The sequence below is a fragment of the Mauremys reevesii genome, linkage group 13 (assembly GCF_016161935.1).
Source record: "Mauremys reevesii isolate NIE-2019 linkage group 13, ASM1616193v1, whole genome shotgun sequence".
NCBI lineage: Eukaryota > Metazoa > Chordata > Testudines > Geoemydidae > Mauremys > Mauremys reevesii.
The window spans coordinates 33,064,922-33,082,502 of NC_052635.1; the positions used below are offsets into that span (position 1 = coordinate 33,064,922).

General features: G+C 47.5%; 1 protein-coding gene across 4 annotated transcripts in view; it reads left to right on the forward strand.

The window, feature by feature from the left end:
* The window catches only part of LOC120381044 (somatomedin-B and thrombospondin type-1 domain-containing protein-like), a 44,683-nt gene that overhangs the window by 12,354 nt on the left and 14,748 nt on the right, over positions 1–17,581 (forward strand). The window contains exon 1 of one of the 4 annotated variants that reach the window (XM_039499074.1): positions 12,594–13,217. The exons of 2 other annotated variants lie outside the window; for them this stretch is intronic. In XM_039499074.1, coding sequence (XP_039355008.1) covers positions 12,995–13,217 — 223 coding nt within the window. In that variant the 5' untranslated portion in view covers positions 12,594–12,994. Of the gene's footprint in view, positions 1–12,593; positions 13,218–17,581 lie in introns of those variants that run through there. One more of the 4 variants, XM_039499073.1, reaches the window with a different exon arrangement.

Consider the following 17,581-nt stretch of genomic DNA (forward strand, 5'->3'; position numbering starts at 1 on the left):
ACCATTTATCCAAAAGTTCGTTTTTTGTCCGTTGGTGTCAGGGTAATCCAGTTGGGCAAGCTGCAGCAGAACATGGTGCCTCTCTGGAGGGGCTGCTGCATCCTGGCTGATTTGCCATCACCACCACCCAGGGCCAGCTTTAGGCCAATTCACCCGATTCCCTGGAATCGGGCCCTGTGCCTTAGGCGCCTTTTTAATTTTTTTTACTCACCCCGGCGGTGGTCAGCTCCGCCGGGGTCTTCAGCGGCCCTGCTCCCCTGGCCAGAGCGCCGGCCGGAGCGTTGCAGCCCTGCTACCCCGGCCAGAGTGTGGCAGCCCCACAGCCTCGCGACCCCGGCCAGAGCTCCGGCTGGAGCGTGGCGGCCCCGCGACCCCGGCCAGAGTGTGGCAGCCCCACGGCCCCGCGACCCCGGCCGGAGCTCCGGCTGGAGCGCGGCAGCCCTGTGGCCCCGCTCTCCTGGCCGGAGCTTTGGCCGGAGCGCGGCGGCCCCGCTCTCCCGACCGGCAATCCGAAGTGCTGCCGAAGACTGCGAGCGTGGCCTGGTGAATACAAGCCCCGCCCCCCCAGGAATTGGGCCCGCACTTGCTAAAGCTGGCCCTGCCACCACCCCCTACTGTTTTTAGTTCCTGGAGTTGCTGTGGTAGCCCTTTCCCATGGAGTAGGACACAGTTCTACAGCGACTATTTATTTAAAACAACGGAGCCCAAAGATATTGTCACAGGATCAGGTCCACTAACCAAATGGCCAAAAGAGCCCTTTTATAGGATCCAAAGGCTAAAACAAGGGAAGGGAAATGAGCTAGGCCCACCTCAGACATTCACCGTGAATTCTGAGAGTCTGTAACAGGGGCGGCTCTAGGCATTTTGCCGTCCCAAGCCTGCGGAGGGTCCGCTGGGAAGCCGCGGGACCAGCGGACGCTCCGCAGGCAAGACGCTGAAGGCAGCCTGCCTGCCGCCCTCGCGGCGACTGGCAGAGTGCCCCCAGTGGCTTGCCGCCCCAAGCACACGCTTGGCGTGCTGGTGCCTGGAGCCACCCCTGGTCTGTAACCAGTGTCTAGATATTGTAGTGCTGGTTGCATTACAAATGCATAGAGAGATTACATCAGGGCAGCAGCTGAGAAGTGCTGTCACATGATGGGGGTGAGTCTACAGTCATTCTGGTGGCTACTGTTACACTGTCCTCTTTAATGAGAGAGTAGCTACAGGAGACAGAGTGGTTCAGAGGCGAGAGCATGGGGGTGGGAAGCAGGACTCCTGACCAAGTTGAATCCTAACCCTGCTACTGACCATGGGAAGGTCACTTCTCTGCTTTGTGTCCAGTCCTGCAAAGGCAAGTGAAGAGACCCAGTAAAGACCATGGAACGACATGTGTGAGTAAGGGCTGTTAGCAGGATCGGGCCCTGTTAGCTCTGTGATGAAACATTTGAAAAGGATAATTGACACTTAGGACGCAGTGTCACCAGAACTGTCTGACTCCTTGGAGCCATGTGCTCCTCCTTCGAGTTAGGTAAACAAACACGGGCAGAGCAAGCTCCTCCCCCTTTGTGGGCTTCACAGGAACCAGGTGCTCTCCTCTGACCTCCTTATTTTATCAATGAGTTGCACTCTCAAAAGGCCAAAGTAAATATAACTATATAATCTGGGCGTAACAATGATCAGGCACCGCCTGTGCAGCAGGGCCCCAAACGGAATCTAAATGGGCCTGGCCAGGAGAATCAAATCTTTTTGCTACCTAAGTTCTAACTAAAAGCAGTCGGTTTTTTGGGAGTTCCAGATTTCTCGTTAGGTATCTGCATATGAGCCGTTTCCTGGGGCCTTATCATTGCTGCATTGGTTCTTGCTAAGATTCTGTTACACTTCATTTTGCCATCTGACCTGGTTATGTCCTTTGCAATTACTATATTCTTGCTACCCCTATATTACTATATTACTATACCCCTAGCAAAACTCTGCAGTGAGCACACACTCACCCAACACCATTGTGTGGGGCCAGGGCTATGCAAGCCACTCTCAAAGGAAACGGAAACCCTTGACATTGGAGGGTTTTGCTTTTCATTTTGAATTGTTAAAAACTGCGAGAGTTCACTGAGAATCTGACTTCAGCCAGAGTTCTGCATGAATGGCAACTGAGGCCTGACTTAGGACTGAGCCCAATAAGTGTTCCACAAAAGGCCGCGAATCTTATATATAGGCCTTGTATTAGAAAGGAGGAAGTTGGCAAACCCAGAGGAGAATGAGTCTGTGAAAATCAGGGCTTCTTGGGATTTATTGCTGAAAATTACTTATGGGAGTGAAGAGGAATTAACATTAATTAATTATAATACGCCTCTAACCCAATATAACGCGACCCGATATAACACGAATTCGGATATAACACGGTAAAGCAGTGCTCCGGGGGGGCGGGGCTGCGCACTCCGGTGGATCAAAGCAAGTTCAATATAACACGGTTTCACCTATAACATGGTAAGATTTTTTGGCTCCTGAGGATAGCGTTATATCGGGGTAGAGGTGTAATAGATCTAATGTTAATACAGATCCAATTCCCGTTGAAGCCCATGTGAGACGTCTCATGATGCTAAAAGACCTTTTATCTGACCCTAATTTTGCTATTTTATAAAGGGAAGCTTTTAGGGTCCTCAGACTCTAAGAAACTGACATTATTTTGTTTTAAAGTGCGTATTCTACAGTTCTTTTTAATCTACATACATTTGACCAAGTATTTTCAAAACCTTGCCTGGATCAATCAGATATTAATGGCCTGTATCTTTAGTTACCGAATAGCTTTGTTTAAAACCAAGATTTCTTGCTGGATGTAATTATTTCCCCTGGCAACTTAAAATCAAGGCCATTTTATTTTAAATGTAATTGCTTTCCTCGGCAACTTGCATGGCAACCTAATGAGGTTATGCATGGTGGCCATGATGTATAAAAGCATTTAAGCATGTGCTTAAAGTTAAATATGCTTGATAATCTGGGGTGAATATTTGATATGGGTGAACATAAGGGTTTGAATATATAATGATGCCCTCAAATAGTTGTTTCCTGTGCTCAGAAACTGGAGAAGAAGCTTGGAAGTCTAGAGATCAGTCTAAGCCTGAAGTTGGCAGCTAGAATGTGTGTATGACAGGTCCTGTGCACTTGCTACCTTCAGATAAGCCAATTCAGCTGACCCTGAAAAATTAGTAAATAAATAAATAACTTGAATGGCTTCATTAGCTTTGTCTGGATTAATTTGTCCTTAAACACACACACCAGGTACAGCTATAAATCCCAAACAAAGCCCAGGCTTCATTCAAGAATAATTTTTCATTGTCTTTTCAGGATAATTCATTGTAAGAAAACCTTGAAGTTTTGCTTAGATTCATGAGTTGTCCTAAAGGAGGGAGATGTTGGCTTTTGCATTTTAACCTTATGAATTGTCATACGTCAAAAACATAAAAAGGGTTTGGACTTGAGCCAGCGCCAACTTGCAAATATTTTCTTAAAGAGGCCTTCTCCTCCTTTTGCCCCAGAGCCTCCTGCATGCCATGAAACTGCTGATTGGGAGGGAGGGGAGGTGCTGATTGGCAGAGCTGCCAGTGGGTGGGAGGCCCTGGGAGCAGGGTCGGGGAGCTGATGGGCGGCTGCTGACGTATTACTGTGGCTCTTTGGCAATGTATGTTGGTAAATTCTGGCTCCTTCTCAGGCGTAGGTTGGCCACCACTGGCCTAGAGCTAGAGTGGCCCTGGGCTGTAAATGCACCATAAAAACTGGAACGAGATGGTGAGGATTATGTGGATGTTAGAGAGGCAAAGTATAGCAAGTGTGTGGAGAGTTCTGAAAAGCAGCAGGGTGTTTTGGAATTAGTCTGGAAGACGAATAGGGAGCCTGTGACAGTGACACAGGGGATACTGAGTGATCTATTCCCTCTTCCCAAGATGAGTCTGTGACCTGGCCTACTTGAACTGTGTTCTAGAGTTATTCTGGGCTCGGAAAAATTCCCTGCTAGCACCTCACAACGTTGGGTATGACCCAGGAACAGTGACCCAGTGCTATCCCAGTGTGCAGAAACTCCAGCTTTCATGGGAAAGTGGCTCTGCCCTTGGCTTTCCCTCCAGTTAGGAGAAAGTAGTCTCGGACCTGGAATGCTCAGGGGGGCATTTTTTAAAGGGCAGTTTCTCAGAGGTTTTTTAGTATATGGTAGAACCTCAGAGTTATGAACTTGACCAGTCAACCACACACCTCCTTTGGAACGAAAGTACACAGGCAGCACAGTTGGGAGGAAAAAAGCAAATATAGCACAGTATTGTGTTAAATGTAAACTACTAAAAAAATAAAGGGAAAGCAGTTTTTTCTTCAGCTTAGTACAGTTTCAAAGCTGTAGGAAGTCAGTGTTCAGCTGTAAACTTTTGAAAGAACCACCATAAGGTTTTGTTCAGGGTTACGAACATTTCAGAGTTATGAACAACCTCCATTCCCGAGGTGTTTGTAACTCTGAGGTTCTCCTGGATTCTTTAGGAAACACAAAGCAGAAAGCCAATCTTTCGTTTGGGTGTGAAATGTGCCAGTTCCAAATAAGCAGGTTGCTTCTGGTCTTGTTCTGGTGGGGAGCAAAAGGGCATCAGAGGAACCACTAAAAGCTTTATAAATATATTTTATTTACTTAAAAATAAATGGTCTGACCACTTTGGACCTGCTCCTGGTCTCAGGGGTAGGCAACCTATGGCACGGGTGCTGACGTCAGCATGCGAGCTGATTTTCAGTGGCATTCACACTGCCCGGGTCCTGGCCACCGATCCGTGGGGCTCTGCATTTTAATTTAATTTTAAATGAAGCTTCTTAAACATTTTAAAAACCTTGTTTACTTTACATACAACAATAGTTTAGTTATATATTATAGACTTATAGAAAGAGACCTGGAAGTGTTAAAATGTATTACTGGCACACGAAACCTTAAATTAGAGTTCAGCACACCACTGCTGAAAGGTTGCTGACCTGTTATAGACAATGGGAGTTTGGCCACTGATTCCGAAGACCAGGGACAGCTCTAGCTTTTTTGCCACCCCAGGCACGGCAGTCAGGCAGCCTTCGGCGGCTTGCCTGCGAGAGGTCTGCTGGTCCCGCGGCTTCGGCATACCCACAGCCGAATTGCTGCTGAATCCGCTGGACCCGGGGACCTCCTGCAGGCAAGCCGCTGAAGGCTACCTGACTGCCACCCTCACAGGGACCAGCAGGGCGCCCCCTGCAGCTTGCTGCCCCAGGCACACACTTGGAGCGGTGGTGCCTGGAGCTGTCACTGCCGAGGACAGCAGGTTTGACTCCTTCATGTCCAGTGTGTCACCAATGAATCCCCTTGTCTCTCTCAATTCATGAACAGAAAACAGAGCAAACTGAACTGAATGAGTTATTTCCTATACAGAGTCCTGGTTCACCCAGCTCTAGCCCTCACCTGTACTATCACTAGCACAGTGTTGTAAGTGAGAGAAGAAGAGGCAGAGTGACTGGATAAAACTTGAGTTCAAGTCTTCATTGCTGGAGTCCAGGGAGAGAGAGCCGCTCTGGACTAATTAGCTGGCCATGTGCGTCTCTGGCCAATGTTAATGTTTTCGCAGCTAAGAGCAGAGCTGAAATCAGTGAGGGCTGTTTGCTTTCCCTATAAAGTTACACAAGTAACTTGCCTCCACCCAGATGAAGAGTCTCCTTGTGGCACCTTGCAACTCTAAATCCTGCAAATAAAACTGCTGACATGCATCCAACTGAACAAACGCACAGATATTGGACCTAGCTGATCTTAAAATAGGGCTGCAGAGGTGGCAGTAGGAGTCAGCTGCCCTCTTCTCATGACTTCCCCATACCCAGCTGTCTTGCAAGCTGATGTGATCTCCTCTCCCCGTTTGCAGTAAGGCAGGGGCCACGTTCTACAGACATGGTGACAACACTGGTTCTTTCTCCTCCAGACACAGCAGGGCCTGGAGGTCTGAACTGGCACAGGATGCAGAAGGGCCAACAAAGAGTTATTTGTTTCTGGGTGAGAGGCTCTTAAGCCTATGGGGCAATACCCTGCTTAGATATGCTAGCCAGATTCCTCTTTAGTGTGAAAGGGGCCACGTTTATTTTTTGTTAATTTATACAATTATTTGTGAAGGGGGTTTGTTGCTGATGATGTTTAGGATTAGATTGTTCAAGGGTCTTATCCAGTATAGCAGGAGACAGAGTCCCAAAGCTTATGGAACAATAATGAATATGGCAAATCTTATGTGAAACGTGTCTGCCTTTTGCTCAGTATCAAACCTGACCTGCTTAGTGAAAGCTTTTACTCCTTCTCGTCTCAGAATAAAGGCTCACAGGCAGGTACAGAAAAGTAAATATAATAATTCCATCCAAAGATCCCTTCCATTCCTAAATCTCAACAGTACTTAGCAAGGAGTAATGAATCACGGTTCAGCGTTAGACTCCCCTTTAAGTCAGGCAGAGTTAAAAACCCTCATAGCTTAGAATCCTCTCACATACATTCTGGGTGAACCAGACTGGATAAAATAAGAACTCCCTTGAACCTTGCCCAGATCACAAGCCTTTTCTGAGACTCAAAAATGTTTTGTCCTCCCTCTCCCAACCTTCCTGTCATCACTTTTTTTAATTACGACTTTCCACGCAGGGTGCCTGGGCTAAGAAGGTAGATGGGGATTTTGAGAAAGCAGGAGCAGGTGTGAAAGTAAATTGGCCAAACTCCACTAGTTTTAGGAGAATTATTTTCAGTTTGTCAAAAGAAAAAATAATCTCTTAATTCCTGCTCTCGGGTATTTTCTCACACTACATCCTTTTTCTTCTTGGCGCTAAGACCTTGTTATCGGCTTGTTCTGAATTTGTTTTCGGCTTGGCCTTGAGTGCATGCATTCATATGGCGAGTGGGTTGCATGGGAAAGTAAGTCCATCTATTTCTATTGCAGTTAAGGCCAGCGGCCAATCTGTGGAATGGCTTGAGAGAGACAGGACATGGGGAGTTTTAACATGAATATAGTAATTCTATAAAGCTCTTAATAACAGGTTTCTTTGGAATAAAACCTAGGAGCCTTGACACTTAGCCCCAGCTCATACCACAAGACCAAACTGCCTCCTCTAGCTCAGGATTAATAAACTGCTCACTTTGGTCAAACCAGTATTGTAACAGCAGCACAACATGCAGCGTGCTCTGTCCTTTGCTCTGGGAATGTTAGAGCAGCCCCTGGAAAGGAGAGTGGGGAGCACCCTGTGTGTATCTGGCTCATGCAAGGAATGGCATCGCACACAGCTCCTTCCAGCAGCTGCCAGAGGGAGGGTTATCACAATGCTGGGTGGCAGAGGGACTGTAAGGCGAATAGGATGCTGAAGGTGGCGTGTGGGCCGGGATTGGGACCTTTCAAAGATCCCCGGCCACTGACTGAAAAAAGCCCTGATTTGTCTTACTCTCTAAGCCCACAATAGTTGAGCAGAGTAAGTTAGTAACCCTCCTGAAAACAATCAAAGGCTCTTGGACTCATGGCTCTAAAGGAGCCCCAGCCATGACATATGGAGTAGGGCTGACAGAGCATGATCACAGCGCTCGCTCTCTCCTCTCCCCATCTGACTGGCAGAGGAAAGGAGCGGGAGGAGAAACCATTCAGTAAATTACAGAGACGGACGAGTGCCACATACACAAAGACCCAGCGGTCCCTTTGGCCTTGGCAAGGAGCCAGCTCTTCCCTATTCTGCCAGGTCAGTGAAGCACATGCAGAATTGACTGTATGAAAGGGAATGAGTGAAGTACCGTGTGGAGCTGTTTAGTCTCCCTTTTGATTCCTGTGATCCTCCCATCCCCTGCTGCACTTTCCCTTTGGCTAGGGCAGATGGGGGAGCAGGAGCAAACATCAGTACATAGCTACAGTCTTGAATTGGTGCCCATGAGCTAAGCAGCAGCACAATCCAAGCCTGGCATCTGAAAAATTAATCAAGCATTATTTCCAGCATCACAGGAGGCCATTGGAGCCAGGGGACATCAGCACATATGGCATGTCTCTCCATGGACAATGAGATGAAAAGGAAAGAGTTAAAAGATCTTTACTAAGCTCACACTCAGGAACCAAATTTTGGGAGGTTCAGAATCTATGACAGAATGTTGCAAAGCTCCCTGTGTTTCTAACAGGCAAAACCAAAGCTCCAAACTCCTTCTTCCTCACCTTTCCTGCCCCAAGAGTCTTCAAATTCCTCACCTGATCTAAATGCGGCTTGAGCTTTCCTGCTCGTTTGCATTTTCTGATAGATATTTTTAAAGGCACGCTGTGAACTTAAGTATTTCTTGCACAGTGCCCTTTAAATAGTATTACCCCCCCTCCCCCGCAGGGTTTGCTATCCTAGGCCCCTGGTTACAAATGAAACCAGAAATGGTGAAATATTACTGGGCTTCTTTGGCATGATGATGATGATGATTATTTGTAGTGCAGTAGTTCCTACAAGCTCCAGTCATGGCCCAGGACTCCATTGTGCTAGGTGCTGTACAAACATAGAACAAAAAGATGATCTCTGCCCTAAAGAGCTCATGCTCTAAATATAAGACACAAGAAAGAGATGGGTACAGACAGAACAGACTGGGGGAACCAAGGAAACAATATTGATCAGCATCATGGGCAGCACTCTCTGCACACCAGTTCCCTAACCATTGCCAAGTTTTTTTGTAGGCATCATGGCAAAGTAGGGTGACCAGATGTCCCGATTTTATAGGGACAGTCCCAATTGGGGGCTTTTTCTTATATAGGCACCTATTACCCCCCGTCCCGATTTTTCACTTGCTGTCTGGTCACCCTATGGCAAAGGAGAGTTTTATGAAGGGATTTGATGACCCTCCTTGCTTGTAGCACAGTGGCTCCAGTTCCACAAGCGGATGCGTTCACCTGTAATGCAGACACCACTGGTGCTGGGCCAGGGAGAGCAATTAACAGTCCCAAGCACTATCCAGAAGTAAAAGTGAGAAGAAGGGTTCCTTTGTGTCTACCACTTCTAAGGAATGTTTCGTCTGCCAGGATCCTTCTGCCCACGAGTTTAACAAAGGGGGACTGAGAGTGAAAGCCTCTGGGAATTGGGTCACTGGCAGCTCTGCTGCAGTGCAACTTGCTTAATTAAGGCAGAAAAAATGAACCAGAGGGGAAGGAAATCCCAAGAGGCTGGCAGGAAAGGCAGCTGTGTGTTGAAGGAGCAGATAAAACTGTTTGTCCGCATGGTCCCAGCAAACAGCCCATTGGTGTTCCCCTTAGCTTGGCAAGCACAGCAGCCAGTGCCAAGAACACCCCTGTGGACTCTTCGTGCCTCTGGACTGCTCCCACTTGGCAAAATCATGCTGCCTTATGATAAAGCGGAAAGGGCAGAGAGCTTGCATGTTCTTGGAATGGGCCTGCTAGGCTTTGCCATGAAATAAGCAAAGCGTTAGGCACAGGAACAGCTGACGCCAAATAGTGGAATTGTTTCTTTTATGGAGGAAGAATGGATCACATCAACTTCCACATCCCTCCCTCTGACCCCCTTCAGTCTCTCACACACCCTCATTTCCCCACTCCCCCAACCCTCTCACACACACGTTCTGTCTCATTTTCTGTTCTCTGCTGTTATTGGCTCCAGCCCTTTCAGAGTGCAATTGGACTCTGTCCATGGACCTAAATGGGAGTTGGATCAGGCCTGCTATTCCATTTTCCTGCAGAAAAACATCTGTAACTTTATCTTGTCGGCATCAGAGGAGAAGCCAAGTGAATGGGAGAAGCCAAACTGTGGGTCCGGTTCTCAGTGTCACAGGTGGTAGGAGCTGGCACTAGAGGTCACATTGTTCGATTTGACCCTCGGCCACACTCAAGATCAGCTTTGGGTCCCATCTTACTGTCACTCATGGCCCTGCAGTGAGCTGGGTACATTTTGTCAAAGCTGGACAAGGAGCTTTTCCGCTCCGGAGACCCAGGCATGCTTGTGCTGCACATCTATTGCTGTACAATACGTTTGCCTGGGCCAAGTCACATGCTGTTCTCATATATGGCAAGTAAGCCCACTTCTAGTGCCTGCAAATTAGGGAGCCTGTTGCCCTGCTGATGGGGTCTCAGCAAGGTTTAGCCAAAACAGGGCCTGTCTCAATGTGGCCCTTTTTCAACTTCAGAGCCTTTTTCAACTTCAAATGAGGAGTTCACATAAGGCTAGTCTCCAACTAGTTCAGAATAAGGGAGAGTTAACGCTTGTCCTTTAAAGCTAGCGCTGGGGCCAACCAGCAAAGTTCCGATTGGGAGCTGGAGGTTAACTATGCCAAAGCTTAGGGGGAGACTGTATTGGGCGAGAAATCTACCACAAAGTCTGGATCCTGATCTGAATTTCCTCGAAGTTTGAGGTTTTGGTTTGGGCCCTGTAACAGGGTGCTGGCTAGGAGAAACAAGCCAGGCCCCTGTTCCAGAGGAAAAAGGGTTAGTTGGGCTGGCTGAGGGGCCACACCCTATTCACCAGAGGGGATCCACCTGCAGGCCTGGGTAGCCAGCCAGCCCTATAAAGCTGGCTAAGAGATGGGGGGCTCTAGATCCCTGCTGGCTGGGAAGCTAGTAGTCTCCAAGAGTGTTGGTTTCTGTAAATAGTAGGTGGTAGGAAGAGACACAAACAATACAAGGACACGGGTGCTGCACCTCGGTTGGTCTCTGGGTGTTTTGGCGGCCTAGGCCGGCGAGGGCCAGGTTACAGGCCCCGTAGCTGTATAAAACTAAAGTTTTGCTCTGTTTGTAGAACAAGCTTCTGCTAATCCAGTGGGCTGAGCTTTGCTTTTGCTGCTGCTTGTTGAAACAGTCAGTGGAGCCTCTCTTACTTTTGGCCTTTGTTAGTTGAACAACTACAATGCTGGGGACAGAGTGTTCTTGAGACTGATGGTTGAACAGGAGGAGAGCTTTAGGAGCAGTGCAGTGTGAACGTGTCCCCTGTGCCCCAGTGTGATGGGGACTAGGAGCATGGAAGCGATAGCAGTATTGGTGCCTGAGACAGAAGAAATCCCTCAGAATTATTCTCCATTGATGCCACTCTGCATAATATGCACCAGGCCACTGAGGACCTCTGGCTTTATGTTAAGCCTGATAGATGAGTAAATAGAGGTATGGAGTGATTAAATGACTTACCCATGGTCACATAGTGAGTCAGTGACAAAGGGAGGAATTAGAACCCTAGAGTCCTAAATTCCTGGTCTCTTTCTGTGAGCGTTAGACCACACTGCTTCTTATTTTCCCAACTCCTTGGCTTCCCCGAATTCCTTTGTCACAGCCACACATGTCCATACATGGAACATAACGTCTTTTATTTTTTATTCTTTTGGAAGGCCTGCTCCTGGCACAGGCTAGGTCCCCTGAACTGCCAAGTGCTCAGAACCTCACAGTCTGCTCTGCAATAATATTTTCCACATCTAGAAATGTCTTTAGTGCAGCCTTTCTTAAGTGGCAACTTTATTCTTCTGCCCCCCATTAGAACTCTAGTATAATCCCTTGTAACAAGTCAGTGGGTGGGTTTTGCAAACCCCTATTCAGCACGCTGCAAGTAATAACATCTGTCGTGATCAATATTTAAAGCCAATTCCTTTGCTTAAAAAGCTCCAGTAAAACCATCAGATCCCCAATGAATAGCTAAATAATTCACAGGGGTTGCTCTAACGTCTTTAAGCCTCCAGCACTTGAAAGCTAGCAAAAAATTCTTAGTAAAGTTGTTGCAGCCAGGCAGGGTAGACCGCTGGATCATGTTTATTACAAGCTGCTGTAGTGAGAATGGTGCAGCCTCAGGTTATAGTGGCGTCCTGGATTTGCTGGAGATATATCTGAAAAAAAAATAGTGTATTTTAAATGTTTTTTTGGTAGTGTTCTTTGTGTCCCTTTTTGGGGGGCGTGAGCTGGCTAACAGCTGGCAGCTAATGCATACATGTCGTACCCTTTAAGTTTCAAAAGTTGCAGAAGCTGAGCCATACATCATGTTCACCTCACAGCCACTGCAAGGTTAAAGTCAAGAAACAAAGTCTATTAACATCAAGGACAGATATAAGTATGTTCTAGCAAAGAATTAACCTAATGGAAATACTGCTGTGGTCGTAGCAATGGTCTGAAGTACTGAAAACCTGAGACTGGGAGCAGGGACTGTCTTTTGGTTCTGTGTTTGGCCAGCTCCTAGCACAGTGAGGTCCCTGGTCCATGACTAGGGCTCCCAGGTGCTATGCCCCAGCTCACAAATAACAACATGATGTAACAGCACCGTTGCTAGCGGAAGATCTCTGGAGCGTTAGAGCAGATGGTCGGAGTTTATTATCCAGTTGTGTTGCCATAGCGTGTAGGGTCCCCCCAACCAGTCCCCGGGCCCCACTGCACTAGACAATCCCCACACCAAGGCAGTCTCTGCCCTCGTGCAGTGGCTCATGTTGGCCTAAGGGAAACCCGGCGCTACCGGACCCTCGTTAGGGGTGTGTGGGGCTCTTCAGAGGCACTTTCAGCGCTACTCGTTGAGGTCAATGGCTGGCCGCAGCCCCGGAGAAGGAGAGCGGGGGCGGAGGGGCAGGTGAATGAAATGAGTCCCACAGCCCCGCCCCGCCGAGCTTTGAGCGGCTCTGTGCGGATGAAACACACAAGTGTGAGCCGAGACGCCGGCACGTGGATCCAAGGGCGCCAGCGCCGAGCACCGGGGGGGTAGGAGGGTCCTGGCTCCTGGCCGGTGTGTCAGAGCTGGCCGGGGGGGAAGGTGCCTTGTTCCTTTAAAGCGCGATCGCCGGCCGCAGGGCTGAGCCCAGGTTGAGGGAGCCCCGGCTGCGGCGGGATTCGCCCCCTCCCCGAGGCTCAGCACGTTGCGGGGACGATGAGTTGAGCAGCCGCTGGCACCGCCTCCCCCGGGCGCCTGCTCCGCAGCAGCAGCACCTGGGGACCGCGCCCCTGCGGCAGCTGCCGGGCTCCCCACGCGGTGCCTGCCCGGGCCCGGCCCGGTTTGTATTTGCATTTGCTGCCCTCGCCCCGAGCCGGGCGCGGCGATGGCTCGGGGCTCCGGCTGGCTGGCGGCGGCCGCGCTGCTGCTGCTCCTGGCGCCCGGCTCGGAGGCCGGCTGCGCGGAACTGGGGCGCTGCTGCCGGGGCAGAGACCTGGCTTGTGTCAGCAGCGGCTGGAGACCGGACCGATCCCACGGCGCCTGCTACTGCGACCAGGCGTGTCCCCGCACCATGGACTGCTGCCACGACTACCCGCAGGCCTGCCCAGGTGGGTGAGGGCACGGGCTGTGCCAGCGGGGCTGCACCCCCAGGGGCCGAGCACTCAGCACCCATAAGTCACTTTGAAGGTGCCTGGCACCCATAGGTGCCACCTGCCTGTGGGTCTCAAGGCGAGGCAGTGAGCACCCATGGGTCTCCTTGAAGCCCCCCCCCCCCGTGCGTGTGGGGGGCCAGGAAGAGGTGCCAAGTCCCCTCAGGGTTTGGCTCAATATTTGTTACTTTGCCCTGGGTTTTACTGACTAGGGTCTGTGCTGCTGGGCAGCTCCTGGTCCGATCTGAAAAATGCCCAGTGGATAAACGCCTTGCAGTCTCCCTTAGCACCCCCCCCTTTTTTCTGGTGTTTAGAATTTAAAGGGGTGCCATTAACTGGAAAGTAATCTAGTCTGGTTAAAACAAAAAATGGCTAAAGAGTAGTTTCAGATCCCACACCTGCCCCAAGTTTCTTCTCCGTTTCGGTATCGTGTGGGACTGTAATGTGTGTCTGTTTTCAGAAGCATCCCTTGTTAGTGTGTGTAACCTCCCACCCCAACAACAGAGGGAACTGGCTGTGCAGGAGAAACCCCCAAACAGGCCATCACAAATGCACACAATACACAGGCTGGTTTTCTCTCATCTCTTCCAGTTATAGGAACCCCAGGCACTACTTATAACAAGAGTAGGTAAAACTTTCTGAGGCAGCAGTATGATGATACATTTATGGTTAAGATTACGGTCAACTAACCTTCATGACATGTCATGAGGCTACTCAGGTGAAGTTTATTATTTTAGTGATACGTGTATCACTATAGTATCTGAGCACCTCTACAAGTATTAATTACATTTCAGAAACTTCTGTGGAATAAGGAAATAATAGCTCCATTTGACAGAGGGAAACTGAGGCACAGAGCTTAAATGACTTTCCCAAGATCACACAGGAAGTCTTGTAACAGAAATGGGGAAAGAACCCAGATCTCTTGAGTCCCAGTCCTGTGCTTAAATCACAAGACCTGCTTTCCTCTCATTAATGAATTGCTAACTCTAGGACCAGATCCTCTGCTGGTGTAAATTGCTACAGCTCCTCAGAAGTCAGCATGCTCTCAAACTCTGTACGGGTTCGGGCTGGGATGTGAGCGGGCTGGACCCTGAGCCCCAGTCCATGGGCAGTTGTGTTTTCATATTGATGTGCAGTTCACAATGGCAGGGGAGTGGAGCAAGCAATAAAATGCTTTAGAGCAAAGTGCAAATCTTTAATCAGGGAGGTAACTTTGTCCAGAGACTGGTGTAATCACCTGCCTGTTTCCCACAAGCAATTTCCTCAGAGTCAGATGTGCACACACACAGTATTCTTAGGTGTCCTAGTCTCGGTCTCCATATTTTTTCTCAGTTTGGCTCTGCTCTAACAAAGTTTTCAAACATTTCCGTGATCTCTTGGGAGCACTACTTTGAGAGAAAATTCCCTGTGGAAAATGACTTCATTTAATTATTTTTAAATTGAATTTAGTGTTGGTGAAAGGGGCTGGGTTGGCAGTTCTGGAGACTGAAAACTCCTGTGTACCCAACATGCACAGCATGGATTGCAGCAATGCAAACGACATCTGCATTGTCTCAGCCCTGACTTAGAGGGATTAACTCAAGTGACTGAGCTCTTCTCTCATCCCTGTTCTGACTTGGCTCCTCTAGGCTGAGGCTGCCAATGAGGGGGTCTGTCCTGTTGGTGCTAGATGTCAGGATGGCTTTTAGTGGTGTGGACACAGGCCCACTGGGAACTGAACTGTTTCACATGTGGGGAGTGTTTGAAGTACAGACACATCATGATTCCCAGTGACCGTGCCCTAGGGCGGGGGGTCTCACAATTTTTTTGGTGGCCTCAGAGTGCTTTGCATGTTCTTGATTTTTTTTATTTTATTTTTTTTTGGTAAAAGTGGTTGTCTGTACAACAATTCTGAAGTAAATTTAAAAATACTTTGACATAATAGAACTCCAAATAATAATGATAAAACATTTCTGCAAATAGGTCCACATTTTTTATTTCAGAAAGACAAATATATTAATCCAGTCCAGTAATAATGATATGAACAACAAACCTAATCCTATTATATTGTATGTTAGAAATACAGTATGATAAAAGTTCTGGGTTTTACCACATCCATTGTATAGATCAGATTAATTGCAAAAACTCAGCAGCTCTTTGAAAGGAAAGTCTGCAGGATCTCGGCTCTCCTGTGAAATTAGAAGAGACACTTTGAGGTTAGCATCAGCGAGGCAGTTTCAGTACTTGTTTTTCAGGAAATGAAGTGCACTGAATGCCTTCTCACACAGTAGTAGAAAACAGGGACAAGCAAAGCAACTTTAGCTATGGGCTTGGAGGTGTCCTCAAACAGGTACACATTATTCCAGAACTCCTGTACTGTACCACCAGGCTGACTGAAGTATGTTTTCATTCTTGAATCATTGCACATTTTCAGCATAAGAGATTTGAGATTCCTTAAATCCAAAGAGTCAAAGGAAGCTAATCTGTCTTGAAAGGCAGTTAGTTTGTTTGCAGCCAAAAAAGCTGAACCGGAATTGTTGAATGGGTCAGTCACAAAGGTGTACTGATGGAAAAAGTTTCCCTCACTGAAACACTTTTCAAGATCCTCCAACAGGATACTCAGCTGTAACTGAATACCTAAGCTGACTTTTTGCTTTACATTTTCATCCTGACAGCTGAGAAACTGACTAAGCTCGTGGTTTTTAAAAAAACAAAACAAAACTCAAAGTCCCATTCCTCTTGTAGGTGCTGGACAATGTCGGTGATTGTCATTCTAAATATATTAATTATTTCAATGCTATCAAATATTGTTAGCTGAGGTTTCTGAAGCTCCAGGTTCAAAGAAGCAAGCTTTGGTAAAAACTCTTTCAAAAAGAGCAGGTAACCATGTACTTCTGGATCTTGTAGTTTTTGGGACAGTTCTGGTGAAACTTTTATTCAAAACCTTGGGGAGCTCTTCTGAGAGCTCAAACAGCCTCTGTACACGGTCACTAAGCCAGTGGACTGGATTGTAATTCAGCAGCACCTTGTGTGTTTCACACCGGTCTGGGGGGCTCTGCATTTTATTTAATTTTAAATGAAGCTTCTTAAACATTTAAAAAACCTTATTTACTTTACACACAACAATAGTTTAGTTATATATTATAGACTTATAGAAGAGACCTTCTAAGAATGTTAAAATGTATTACTGGCACGCGAAACCTTAAATTAGAGTGAATGAATGAAGACTTGGCACAGCACTTCTGAAAGGTTGCCGACCCCTGGTTTAGAGCATCTTCATTAAAGTGCTACAGCAGTGCAGTTGCACCACTGCAGAATTGTAAGGGTAGACCTGCTGCTGATGTCCTTGGTTAAAGGAACTGCAGAGCAGGGGGAGGGAGGGTGTGAAACAAACAAAATAACCCCTCACTCCCTTTCTCTTTATATATATATATATATATATATATATATATATATAAAAAAATCTTGCTTTTCTTAGTTTAGAACTATCAAGTCATATCTTCCTTGAAGGCCTCCTTGGAAGACTAGGTAACTGAAGTGGAAGAGTTCTCAGCCCTCAGCTGAAGAGACTGGGGGTTGAATTATTAACCAGGAGAACTTTCTTCCCAATTGTATGCCAGGTATTGGAATTAACAAAAACCTAATTAGAGAGAGAAGATGGATGGATTTTTTTTTTTTTTATTGGACCAATTTCTGTTGGTGAAAGAGGCCAGCTTTCAAGCTACTCAGTTTTTCTGCAGGCTTGGGAAAGCTGACACTCTGAGTCACCCTAAATAGAATTAACTGCCCACTTCACTTTGAACACCTCTGCAGTCATAGGACACAGAGGGTTAGTGGGTTAGAGATTGCCATAATGAGTCATAAATCCAGTGTCTTTTTATTAAGACCATGGTTTTTAGTGTCTAACAAAGTCATGAATTTAAGCTCCCGGGCTTATCTTTTGAAGGTGCGGCACAGGTTTCCTTTGAGGACAAAGACTGAGAGGTCACATGTGAAGTGATCATTTTGTGAAAAGTGTTCACCCGCAGATGGCATAGTATTTTTGTGTCTCATCATTTTTCTCTGAGAGCTCATTTGAGAGTGTAGTGATTCTGACTTTGCCCACATAGGTGGTGGTAGGACATTTAGTGTACTGGGTATGGTGTTGTGATAGGCATGTGTAGGACTGACGGATCTTGAAAGGCGTGTGTGTGGGGGGTGTTGTCTGTAGGTTTATGCATCTGTTCTTCTGGCAAGGGTGGTGAACTTTTGAGATGCTTGCTTATGATCTTGCAAGGTTGGGGGAATTGTCTGAAGACCACAAGAGGGCGTTGGGAAGGGTTTCTTTCAGGATGTGGTCCCCA